The sequence below is a fragment of the Mirounga angustirostris genome, unplaced genomic scaffold (assembly GCF_029215605.1).
Source record: "Mirounga angustirostris isolate CCGP_5_RB_7025 unplaced genomic scaffold, mMirAng1.0.hap1 SCAF_13, whole genome shotgun sequence".
NCBI classification, from domain to species: Eukaryota; Metazoa; Chordata; class Mammalia; order Carnivora; family Phocidae; genus Mirounga; species Mirounga angustirostris.
Genome location: NW_026991721.1, coordinates 67,090,651 through 67,104,171, shown reverse-complemented (window position 1 = coordinate 67,104,171; position 13,521 = coordinate 67,090,651). Strand labels below are relative to the sequence as shown.

The following is a 13,521-nucleotide window of genomic DNA, read 5'->3' as shown; positions in this document are numbered from 1 at the left end:
GCTTAACTGCTTTACCTCTATGATCTCTTATTTCATCTTTAAAAAGATAAACAATAAAGTCCACACTGGAACCAAACTCAGTTTGATTCTGGAATTCACGCTCTAGCCACTATGATATCCACCACCTGAGATAAAATCCAAACCCATGCATTCAGAATACAAGGACCTTCACACACTAACCCTATTCTAACTCTTAACCTTTATTCATGTTTTGACACATGTGTTCTCTTCTCCAGAAACCCCAAATTTCTTACCACTCTCCAAACACACTGACTCCTTTCTACAATCTCACACTCTAACACATGCTGTGTCTCCAACTGAATTGCCCCTCCTTGCTCCTTGAATCATCTTTTCCAACCCCCATTCCTGTTCTGCCTGGCAAACTCTTACTCAGTTTTCAAAACCCAAATCTAATGTCAATTCCTCTTTGAAACCTTTCCAAAATTCTTACAATCTATTTTACATCCACCCAAACTCATAATTCTAAAGTATTTTGAGTTTACCTCCAATACTGCATATTATCTGGTCATCTGTCTCTTCCCACTGAACTTGAGGTTTTTTAAGGCAAAAACTGACAATCTTTTTCTTTTATTTTTTTTTAAAGATTTATGTATTTATTTGAGAGAGAGTGCACAGAGGGGAGGGGCAGAGGGAAAGGGAGATAGAGTCTCAAGCAGACTCCATCCTGAGGGTGGAACCTGACCTGGGGCTCAATCTCATGACCCTGATATCAGACCCTGAGCAGAAACCAAGAGTTGGATGCTTAACTGACTGCACCACCCACGTGCCCCTGACAGTAAAGGAATAAAACTCATTCTGATGGAAACTGGAGAAGCAGGCTACATTAAGGTATAGTTATATCTGTGATCCAGATAATAAGGCCTAGGTTTGAATAAGGAAGGGAGAAAGCGACATGAGATGCAGTTTCAAGTTCAGGTTTTTAGAATCCCTGGAAGAAAACTTCACAAACTATATTCTGAAGAACGTTAGACCAAGCGCAAGAGATTCTCCATGAGCAGGAGAGAAGAAAAAGCAGAAGTGACAGTATGGATGAAATTAGTGTAGCCAATACTACATGCCATATGTCCTTCTTGGAGATTTTCAGTAATGCTTACAAAACAAAGACTTGAGGGGGGCTTGGATGGCTGGGCATGGAGCCTGCTTAAGATTCTATTTCTCCCTCTCCCTCTGCCCCACCTCCAGGCGCACCAGGTGAGCACTCTGAGGAACAAGGAAGGAAGGAAGGAAGGAAAGAAGGAAGGAAGGAAGGAAGGAAGGAAGGAAGGAAGGAAGGGAGGGTGGGAGGGAGGGAGGGAGGGAGGGAGAAAGGAAGAAAAGGAAAGGAAGTTAGGAAGGCAGGCAGACAGACTTGAGAAGTTCCACAGAAAGCTGTTTAAATCTACTTAATTTATTTGACCATGGAGACATTTATTCATGAACCACCTATGGTCATTCTTACTTTCTATACAGTTTGCCAACCAGTTTTATAAAAGCATATCGATCAGGAAAAAAAAAAAAAAAAAAGGAACAGGGTCACCTGGGTGGCTCAGTCAGTTAAGAATCTGCCTTTGGCTCAGGTCCTGATCGCAGAGTTCCGCATCGGGCTCCCTGCTCAGCGGGGAGTCTGCTTCTCCCTCTCCCTCTACTCCTCCCCCACTCGTGCTCTCTCTCTTGCTCACTCTCGAATAAATAAATAAAATCTTAAAAAAAAGAAAACAAAGGAACAAAGTTATAGATTTTTGAGTCACTTATAATAATTCCTGAAATCTTATTATAAGAAATTTCTTAGGGAAATATTTTGTAAGTCTGACAAAAACTGGGTTCAGCTAATGTCTTGTGATTGGACTAGAAATGATTAACTTTAGTAAGTGCCACAAATATAAAAATATAAACCAGATTCCTAATTTCCTTTGCTTATTTTTCCAATAGAATCACTAAGTGCTGTGAGTATATTCAACTTCTTCTTTCAGCCTGGCATAATACATACATAATACATATGTGGCATAATACAACATAGTAATGGGACTGCTTGGGTTCCCCAGCTCTCTGCTCTCAGTTTCCTTTAGTCCTCTTCTTGTCTAACATCCTTTTTGTTGGGTGAAAAAAAAAAAAAAAAAAGGAGCTGGTCAAAATCTTTTGTAAGGCTGCTGTCCTTGCCCATGAAATACGCAAGATATAAGATAATTTAGTAGTTATGTACAAATATACATCTTTGTGTATATTTTGAGACAAAAGATTTGATAGCTTATAATTTCCTGTAAATGGGAAGAAGGGAACCAGAACTGTCTCTGATAGAACTAAGGCCACAAAAGGAGCAGCCTTGGAGTTATCAGTTCAAATTCTTGTATTCTAGAGGACGAAGTCAATGCCAGAGGCATACTGGCTACTTTTACGCCCACCACAAAATATGGATAAAATCTTGCAATGTCCACCTAATCTTATTGCCATACTCTCATTAGGTGGATAATACCAAATAAGGGCAAACTATTCAGCAGAGCTAAGTGCTCTGGAAACTTGAATCACTATTTCATCTAATCCTATGTTTCATGAGTCATTTTGAATGGATTCTTTAACATAAGGATTATTTATTTTTAAAAATGTTAATTCATCACTTATTATGCATAAGGCATAAGGGATCTTTTTTCTAAGCAGAAGTCATTTTTTCAGCAACCATTATCACAATCCTGGGACATTCTCTTATTCTCCACTCCCTCAGTATTCATCTCTGCAATGTTCAGGTCAATGTTAATAGAGAGCTTTGGAATTTATTATCAAGTCATTTTATGGACACTGACTTGGGTGTTATCATTTCCCTGGATGCTCCATAAGGATGTGTCTTGTTAGCCCTTTAGTTTTGGTGTGTCCTTAGCACACAGACAATATCACATGTTGGCAATGACTCTGGATTTAAAGTCCAATTTGGGGCAGTATTTTGCCTTTTATTTGACTTGGGCACAAGTTCCTTATCTCAGGTTTTGCATCTATAGTACAGGTTAATAATATCTGTTTATTTTTTTTAAAGATTTTATTTATTTATTTGAGAGCAAGAGAGAGAGCATGAGCGGGGTGGGAGGAAGGAGGGGAAGGAGAAGCAGACTCCCTACTGAGCAGGGAGCCCGATGCGGGACTGGATTACAGGACCCTGGGATCATGACTTGAGCAGAAGGCAGCTGCTTAACCAACTGAGCCACCCAGGCATCCCTAATAATATGTTTATATGAGGCATTCAAGTGATAGAATTTGCTTCATTTTCCTGATACTCCCAGCCCACTACCCTGCACCAGGCACCATACCAAGCATAGGAAATGCACATAGTCACTGCCCTTGAAGTGTTCCAGGCTTCGTGCAGAAACAGACTTGTAAATAAGTGATTTAAAATACCATGCAGTAAGTGTTGTGTTAGACAGCTGTTGTGAAGGTCAAATATAATAAAACAGATGAAAACACCTTGTGAGGTGTGAAGTTCTATTCCAGGGGGAGCTATTATCATCCCAGGATTCTCCTCTTCTTAGTCATCAATCCTAATCCCATGTTTTATTCAAGCTTTAAATCAAGCTGGATTCCTCCACCAAGACCTCTCGGCAGCATCAGCCAAGGGACGTAAAATAGCCATGTCTTTTGTTGTTCTCTCTTAATGAAATTGTAATCTGGGCTTTGTAGTAATTGCTGGAAAAAAATCATTTCCGTTTTGGATAAAAAACATTCTCCAATCATAGTTGAAGCACCTCAACTAAAGCCTAGAACTTACATCTCAGTACGAGGAATAGTTTAGTTTGAAGTTTGAGTTCGGGTTACTGAATTTTGGATTTAAAAAAATAGCTTCACTTGAGAAAGAGAACTCTGTGGTGATCCAACAGCTTGCCTCTGCTTGGCACATGTTGCTGCGTCATGGCCTTCGTAAGATGCCTTCTCCTTAGGAGGACGTGGGGCAAGCAGCAGCTAGAAACACAAAGCACTTTAATAACCCCTGGATGGACTGTGGCCTGTTGAAAAGGCGTCCTATTAAACCTAGTTAAAATAGGGCCAAGTGGTTCTCGTCCCGCAAGGATTTTATTAAGGACTAAATGCCTAGCAAGTGACATTCTCTGGGGGAATTATCATAGACGCAGGCAGCCACAGCTCGCTCCCAGCTACTTAAAACGGAGGCAGAAGTCCACCCTACCAGGTTGTTGGAAGGGTTTCCTGGGATTGAGCATGTGGCATTAGCTGCTTTGCCATATATGCAACACACGTATTAATTGGATTTTGTTTATCCTTGTTATTTTAACATTCTCCAGGCTTTAAGGCCTCGTTAATCTCCACTTTATTTGCAAATCCTTCCTTGAAACTTCTTTCCCCAGTGAGCAACTTTTCTCTGCATTCCTCTAATACCAATGGACAAGGACAAATGTTTTTTCTTTCATAGCAGTCTTCAGATCAGTATATTCCTTTTTGCCTTCATTTTTTCCACATCTGTTAGCATCTTAATACTGTGTCCCCTGCGCTATGAAAATAGCTTCTTTTTTTTAAGATTTTATTTATTTATTTGACAGAGAGAGACACAGCGAGAGAGGGAACACAAGCAGGGGGAGGAGCAGAGGGAGAAGCCAGCTTCCCACTGAGCAGGGAGCCCCCGAAGCGGGGCTCAATCCCAGGACCCTGGGATCATGACCTGAGCCGAAGGCAGACGCTTAATGACTGAGCCACCCAGGTGCCCCTGAAAACAGCTTCTTAAATCTACCCTGGACACCACTCTTTTGCTTGTGTCAATCTTCTTGGTTCCTTATTGCCTGAAGGACTAATTAACTTAACAGATATTAATTAGGCCTTAACATATTCCTGAAGTAGGACCAGCACTGGGGCAGACAAGGAGTAAGGTCAATGGATGAATCTGCAGTGAGGTTTTAAAGAAGATTTTGGCATGATTCCTACATTTAATTGTTTTTGTTGAGCTCCAGAAATATTGAATACCTAAAAGATTAACACAAAAGAATTCTTACAGATGAAGAATAACACAGAAAAGAAGTCATGAGTATTTCTTTATATATTCATTCATTTATTGATCAAATATGTAGTTTACATATGTATCTAATAATTAGACCATCTCTCTGGTCAAATATATTAGACCACCTATCTTTTCCAGACACTGATAAGAAGTCCAAGGTTAATTACCAATGAGTTATTAAAATAGCAAAAGAAAGGAAAAGAAAGAAGATCCTTGCAGGTCATGGGTGGCCACAAAGCATTTTTATAGTGGACAAAAAAGTCCAAACTCTTACCTGCTGATGCTTTATCCATTCCCACACAGGACTACTGCTTATCTTAGAATATCCTTTGTGGATTCCTGAACTTATGTCACTGCTATCTTTCCTGGAGGGCAATGCCTAGTGCTTTTATTGGATTTTGCCATAATCTACTAATTTTTCAAGGTGTAGATACAATCTGTCTTCTGGAGGCAAGCATCATTCCCTGGCCACTCCCCTCCTGCTAGAAATGGTTTCTTCCTCTTGTGAAGTTTTGAATCCCTTGTGATCTGTAGCCTACAGTTACCCAGTAAGCTACTTGTTCCCATGCTCCACAATCTCTCATTCTCCTTGTTCTCAGCACCCTTCCACATGCCCATCTGCTTCCTTCTTTCAAGAAAAATAACCTCTTTCTATCAAAATATTATGAGTAACTCATATTGTTAGCCTTCTATGTGCATCTTCTCTCTTGCCCTCTTGGAGGGAAGTCTCATATCAGCAACTCTCCACCACAGTACCAAAAAATACTGATCAGTCACAATCATTTGCAGAGGTATCACATGTCATTTGTTACAATATTAGTTGAAATGCCAAAATTTGCAAAATAGTTACCCTTGAAATTACATTCTCATTTAATGGTGTGCCAAAATAAGTCAGAGAGAAAATAAGTGTGCTACACACAGGACAACTGTCTTTTACTAGATCACAGCATGGGGAAAAAAACAAGAGGGGCTGAAAATTGCTATATGATATTTTTTTATATGGTGGTATAAATAAGTGCCTTCATCATTGAGGCATTGTCCTTATCCTTGACTAGTAGAAGTGCTTGGTCAACCTGTGCTGTTTGAGTTAACAACCAAAGAATGATGTAGGGTGCTTTCTTGAGACTTCAAAGTATATGATTAAGAAGAATAAAGACATACGGTGATAGAGAATATAAATCAAACGACTAACTGATCAACTTAAAAATGCATATCATCACCAGGTAACATCTGAGGGCTTCTCTTCCATGAAATGACAGCTCACTTTAAAAAACAAATATGGATGGTGTCCTCTCATGAAAAATGAATTGGAAATCATGAGATGGTATTGGTTCCATGTTGTCATTTTCTAAATGCTTAACTTTAGGCAAATCGCCTATCTCACTGAGCCTCAGTTTTCTCATGTTTGAAAGGAGGACCAAGACATTGATCCTATCTACCTTTGACAATCAGTGTTCCTAAAGTACTTTATAAAGCACTATGCAAATATAAGGTGATAGTGCTTCGATATTGTGTCACTGTAGGTAATTCATTTCCATTTACTCAAGTGTTTTTGTCTATGTATGTATTTCTAATGCACACATCATCACGGCCATTTAACTTGTTTTTGTCAGCAAGATGGATATTTACATCCATTTATGCTGTAACTGGGGAAATTTATATGGATGACGCTGCCATTTTGTTATATATTATGGTGTATTTCTCAGTGTAATTGTCAAAATCAAGATGTCAGATTTTAGACAAGGCTCAGAAATTATTCCACCTAATTTAGAGTGTCTGAATATAAACAATATCAAATTTCTCATTATCTTTTAAAAACCTTATTTCCATACTTTGTAATTCAAAGCAAATTATGGCAAGCAAAAGTTTAAGAAAATGTGCAGGAAATGGAACTGCAATTGGAAATTTTCTGCTTATAATATTCTTAATTTTACTGGCCTATTTTCTGAAGTCATTCCAAAGACGTATTTGCTAGTGACATTACAAGCTTTTTAAAATTTTTAAAAAATATTTTTTGTATTAGGAAGCTCATAATCTTACCGTTCCTCTCTCCTGGCTGCCTCTCAACTCAAAATCATAAACAAGAGAGGTTTAGTAATGAAGATAATTTTTTCATGAAAAGAATGTGCTAATTTTCAAAGAATATATTTGATTATTTTGATGCCCTAGATCTGTACAACTCACGAAGGTACTCCTAAACCATGTAACAAAAGAGAGGATAAAGGCATAGTTTTTTTAATTCAGTGAAATATTCTGAGGATTTTAATTATTTATATGGCCTTAATAAAGCCCTAAACAATTTCTCAGGAAAGAACCACACAGGTCATTCAACAGCCATTTTTTAAAAGTTTTTTATTTTTATTTGATAGCCATTTAAAATGAACACAAAAATTCTAAATTCCATAGACTTTTTGGATGGTCAAACTCTGTTTATTAACATTTGCCTCCTAATGATGGTTTGCAGTGGCAGAATGCTAATTCCTACAGGTTTTGGCAGGTGAATAGAGAAACTGGGAGAGGTCACTGAGCTGACATTCAGAGCCTGCTTAAAGTGAATAAATTATTTATGTGTCACGCATGGAATAGAAAAAGGAAGAACAGACTTCTGAGAATAAAGGTAGAAGGTGTCATTTTGGCAAACACAAACTGTAACAAAAAACAAACAAAAAAATGCAACCCTCAAACAACATTATCAAAATGCTTTTTTCTCCCTGCCAGAAAAGAACCAATTGTCATAGTAGAAAGAACATTAGATTACATAGTATTATATTTGGCAAAGGGTTAATTGGTGCCTGGACAGAGCACAGAGTTTTTACAGGGTTTTTTTTGGCCAAACTGTCTTTTCCAGATGTAGCAAACCATCTGTTCCATCTCTCTCCATTCCTCGTTCCTTCTTTTCTAATGCCTAAAATATTCAGTGGGGAAGGTCAGGTGCTATAGACAGGTAAGGAAAAGTTTGCTTTCCCTTTTCTTACCTCAGGGCCCTTAGGGCAAATGTATAATCCTGATGTAGGAAAGAAAAAAAAAATCTCAACAACAGCAACGGTGATGATTTTATCTCAATTGGTTGGAAGATTTGATGGTGAGGTCTGCAGAGGTCCTATGCTTTATAAATTACCCTTTTCATCACTGAGAAGTTTCACTAGAACACACACACACACGTACATACATACACATATACATCTAAACATATATGTATAAAATTACAAAGAAGGAACAAATAGTACCTTTGTAATTTTCATAGGAGATATGAAGATCTGTGTTTTTGTACTTAATGAAATATTTTTTATTTGCATACACTGAACACTACTGATTATAGTTATATAAAAAGTAGATCCATAAGAGAAAATAAATAGAATTTCATTGACATTGATTTTTAATATTGAATTATTTTTAAAACATAATTCTAACAAAAACAATTCAGCATGGGTTTTTTGAAATGAAATGTACTTATCCACTCAATTATTAGTTCAAAGATATTATTGAGCACATACTGTGTTCTAGACCATGCACTCTGGGTACTATGGCTATAACAGGAAACAAAGAACCCTCTGCCTCTACCCTCAGAACACTCCAGCAGATGAGGCAGACATACCTTGTTATTAAGTGCCTAATGCAAGGACTCTAGGAATCTAATCTAGTCAGGTGGGGTCAGAAAAGCTTCTCTCAAGAAAAAGCAATTAAGGTAAAATTTAAAAAAAAAAAATAGGAAGAGTTTAGTCAAAATGGAAGGAAGAGATAGAGAGGAGGGAGCACCATAAAAGAGCATATCAGGAAGAGGTAAATTGTGGAAGAGGAATAATGTAGAATTTAGTGAAGTGGATGGATCACCAAGTAGGTAACTTACCATGGAAAAAGTTCCACAGACCAAACCCGATGGAACAACCAAAAATATTTTATGGCTTTACCACATAAAATATTTTACTTTACACTGAATTCTCTGTTTCTCAGCCAGAGCTCAAAACCTCTTGAGTATATTGTTTTTATTTTCTGAAATGCAGTATTCACATGGAATGCAAAAACTAACACTCTTAGATAACTTCTCCTTACAAGAACCTTTGACCTGGAGTGTCTCATTGAATCTTCACAACCACCTTCACTAAATGATATCTTCTCGGCTTTTTACCAAGGCTTACAGACCATTATTTTTCAAGCATCGAGGCTGGCAGATCCAGGATTAGAACACAGATTTTAGGTTCCTCTGTCCACTGCACTTTCCAGGATACCACACTATGGTCCCACTAGCTTAAGAATCCTATTCATCCATCAGATGCTTATTAAAAGTTCCCATTTTGGAAAAAAAAAAAAAAAAAAAAACCTTTCAGGACCCAAGGAATGAAATGAAGTACTCAGATTTGGCCTCTAATTCTCTGGTGTCTCCAGCATCCATTTCCATTGGTATGCAGATTGGTGCTCTCTCTCCTACAGGACCATGGACACTATGAGCAAAGGCATGACCAAGAAAATGTCAGTACTCTGTGCAGATTGGCTGGGTAGGATAGCTTCCCTCTCGCACATTCATCCAAACGCTTTTCAATCTGCCATCATGTTTTTAGGCACTACAACATATGACTCCAAAGACTGTCACTAACAATACCCATAGTTATGTTCCATCAAAACCTCTCTATGTTGGGAGCAAGAATCTTTCTATAGTAAAGCTTAGTAGGATAAATCCAGTTAAGCTTCTAGTTTCTAGCCCATGCTTTGTATTAAAAATTGCCTCAGCAACCTGAAAGACTAATTGTCCTTCCCAAGATGCCTGTTTCTTATCCTGCTGGTAGGAGAGAAAAGGGGTTGTTGGCAACCATCCTCCCAATGAAATCCCATACATAGTCCGGCCCATTTCTTCTGTGCTGTGTTCCAGAAGTTAGTAGACACCTAGGAAGAAGAAAGTAATGCACTAAAAACATAAAAGGTGGCAGGTCAGGTTAATGCAAAAATGTAGAAACAAATCCGGAAACTCTCCTAGAAAGGAAAGTTAGGTTGGCAGGGCCCATTCTGCTACTGGGGATGCACAGCAACCTCCAAACCTGGAAAGAATTTATCCATCCTTTGCAGGAAGAGGGGCAAGGGTGGGGAAATTACCACATTCCAGAATTCTAAATGATACCAGGTTGCAAAATATTGGGTAGATTAAATGGAATGAGATCTCAAGAGGAAGAAGCAGAAAAAGGAAGACCACGAAGAAGAAAGGGACAGATGAAGAAATGAGAAGCAGTATGGGAAAGAGGAAGCATCCTGTCATAGCAGCTGCAGAAACATGGGTCTGTTATCAAAGGAGTAGGTGTCTCAGGCAGAGTGGAGCTGGCAGTTGCAGTCTGGAAGCTCAAGGCATGTGCGCTCCAGATACAAGTCAGTCCCCTGCCTGGCGAAAGCAGTTCGGCCCTCCAGCAAGGAAGCCAAGGGAGCAATGGGAACCCAGAAAGAAAGGAGAGCTTCCTGCTAGTTTCTCAGTTTGGGAAACACCTGCTGCATCATCACTTTGGGGATGGAGGGCGTGTAAAATCCAGACAATCAGAATCTCCTGGGGTCCTGCCTGGGATAGTTGACAAATGCCTTAGATGAGTTTATGTATGATTAAGTTTCATCACTCCTGGCTGAGATGAGAAAACTGAGTGGCCAAAACCTTTTGTTCATAAACTGCCCAAGGTGATCTCTTGGTCATAGCACCTAGGACAGAGCTATATGGACAAAACAGATCCCCCTGGTTACAGAGATCTTGGATTCCTTTGTGCTGAGAAATCCCCCCAGGGTCTCTCCATAGAACATCCCTGAAGGTCAGGCCACATCCTCTGAATATTAGTGAGGTTCCTGATAGAGGGTCTGTAGTTTTAGAAGTTGTGTCCTATTTAATGGTAAGAAGGACACAGTCGGCACCTGAGGGTGAGCACCAATTGTATCTTCATCAAAGCAGCTGTCAGACCCCAGGGTGGAAACCAAAATGGACTGCTCGGGGAAAGGCAGGAGGGAGAAAGGTCCTAAGAAGTCAAGTGAACCAGGTAACACTCATCAAGACCCGAACGGGAAATCAATATGCTGGTGCCAAAGGCAATATGCTCCCTCACAGAATTGTTATTCAAGTTTTAGGCCTAAAAACAAATCTGTGAGGAAAATTTGGATAAAGTAGAAACGCTCTAATTAATTAGAAATTTGTGTATGTGTTCACTGAATTCCTATTTCCCAGCAGATAAGCCAGGATAACTAAAACCATGTTCAAAGTCAGGAGTTGCGACAGAAATCCCTAGTCAAATACACCAATCGTTGGCGTGCAGAATAAAACAGTGACCCGGAACGACTATTTCCTGGTAACCCTTGACTCGTACCCTTTCCCTCCCCTCTGATGACTGAGTTGGTGAGTTGAGGTCCCAGGTCTAAGGTATCCTTTCCGAGGCTGCCAACTTCAGGAAGCCTTGCCCAGTACCAGGCACTTCTGTACACCGGCCCAATACTGTAAACCCTGGCTTCTAGCTCGGCAGCATAACCAGCCCTTGCACTCCCAGTGGGCTCAGAACTGCTGCGGAATCTCCATAATCTCCATCCTTTATCCTTCCTACTCTCCCCCGCGACACACTTTCGTGGTAATGATAAACCGAAGGCCACTTGCAAGACCTCTGCCCGTGGTGTCCTCTGACGCCTTATTTCCTGAAAGACCAGGAAAAGTCGCTCCCAATCCGAGTCCCATCACCCAGCACAGGGGAACCTTCGAATCACCTCTGGTCTCCCTTCTCTCCGCAGCTCCAACGGAAAATCCGTCACGTGGGCCCAGAACGAGAAGAGCAGCCGGGGGCAGCACCTGTGGCAGCGGCTGTCCATCCACATCAACAAGAAGGAGAACCCCAACCAAACGGCCGTCATCAAGCCCTTCCCCAAGAGCACGGAGAGCCGCGGCCTGGGCGCGGGCGGCGCGGGCGGCGCGGGCGGCGGCGCGGGGGCCGCGGGCGGCGCGGGCGGGAGCGCGGGGGGCGGGGGCGGCGGCCCCGGCGGGCCGGAGCCCCAGGACGCCGGCCCCAAGGCGCTGTACGACGTGGCGGAAGCCGAGGAGCATTTCCCGGCGCCCGCGCGCCCGCGCTCGCCGTCGCCCATCAGCACGCTGAGCCAGCGCGCGGGCTCGACCAGCCGCACGGACGACGACGTGCCGTCGCTGCACTCGGAGCCCGCGGCGCGCAGCAGCTCCTCGCAGGGCTCGCTCATGGAGCAGATCAGCAGCGTGGTGACCCGCTTCACGGCCAACATTAGCGAGCTCAATTCCATGATGCTGTCCACCTCGGCGCCCGGGCCCGGCGTGGGCGCCCCGCTCTGTTCGTCCTACTTGATCCCCAAAGAGATCCAGCTGCCCACGACCATGACGACGTTCGCCGAAATCCAGCCGCTGCCCGCCATCGAGGTCCCTGGCGGCGCGCAGCCCGCGTTGGCGGCGGCGGTGGCCCCGCCGGCAGGGGGCGCTGCCCGGGAGACCCCGGCGGCGGCCGGGCCCGAGGCTGCGGCCGGCAAGCCGGACCTGGAAGAGTTGGTGGCTCTCACCCCGCCGTCCCCCTTTAGAGACTCGGTGGACTCGGGGAGTACCACCCCCAACTCGCCAGTGTCGGAGTCGGCCCTCTGTATCCCCTCGTCTCCCAAATATGACACACTTATCATAAGAGATTACACTCAGAGCTCCTCGTCGTTGTGAATGTCCTTGGAAACCACGCTGGGTTCCGCTAACGGAGCCGTGGCCTCCCGCGTTCACGTAGACACATGACAAGCATAGTTGCCTGGTTAAGACCCGAGGTGGAAGATGCCAAGTACACCCGTAATGGAAACATGAGATTAATAGTGCTATTTAACATCAACCGACGAAGACACCAACTACAAACTTTTGGCAGATTTTCTTCTAGTGGCCTTAGAAAACATGGGCTTTTAAGAAACACTGCTTATCTTTTTGAGGGCTGACAAGGAGTCTGTTGAACCAGTTCCATACCAAGTGCTTTGCTCTAGGGAAGCAATGAGTGTGAAACAGCATAATGGAGGGGGAAAAGCATAGTTAATAAGCAACTGTAAAAAGTTTTGTTTACTTTAATTCTTTTCCCAGAAGATTCTTTGATTCACCAAACATGAATGTACATTTTCTAACAAACTCAAAATCTGGGACCAAAACGTCAACCTCTCTCTCTCTCTCTTTTTCTTTCTTTTTTCTGTCCTGTAAAGACCTTGAAAAGCAGTACCTTGAGCCCAGTATTTACTGAGGCGTTGCTGTGAGTGTGTCCCATGCATAACACACAACTGGATAATGAGTGCTGCGCTGACGTGTGTAGGGCTTTTACCAGAGACATTCCTCTCCGATTTGGTTTGAAATCCTCTTCCAGAAGCCTGCATCCGGGAGTCCACCTAGTTATTTCAATTCACCTCCATTAACCAAGAAAACCAGTGGAAGATTTCTTGACTATTTCACCATGTTGCCAATCAATACTGGAGTAGCAAAAAAAATATTTTCTGGAATACTGTTTTGTAATTCCCTCACTGGGGTATGTTGTGTAGCTGGAAATTCTCTTTATAATAAT

General features: G+C 41.9%; 1 protein-coding gene across 1 annotated transcript in view; it reads left to right on the top strand.

Annotated features, from left to right (window-relative positions):
* Positions 1-12,662, top strand: part of GRM5 (glutamate metabotropic receptor 5) — a 599,714-nt gene extending 587,052 nt beyond the window's left edge. Inside the window, exon 10 of the mRNA XM_064575895.1 lies at positions 11,720-12,662. Within this exon, the coding sequence (XP_064431965.1) occupies positions 11,720-12,653 (934 nt within the window). The 3' untranslated portion in view covers positions 12,654-12,662. The remainder of the gene's footprint in view (positions 1-11,719) is intronic.
* The last annotated feature ends 859 nt before the right edge of the window (positions 12,663-13,521 follow it).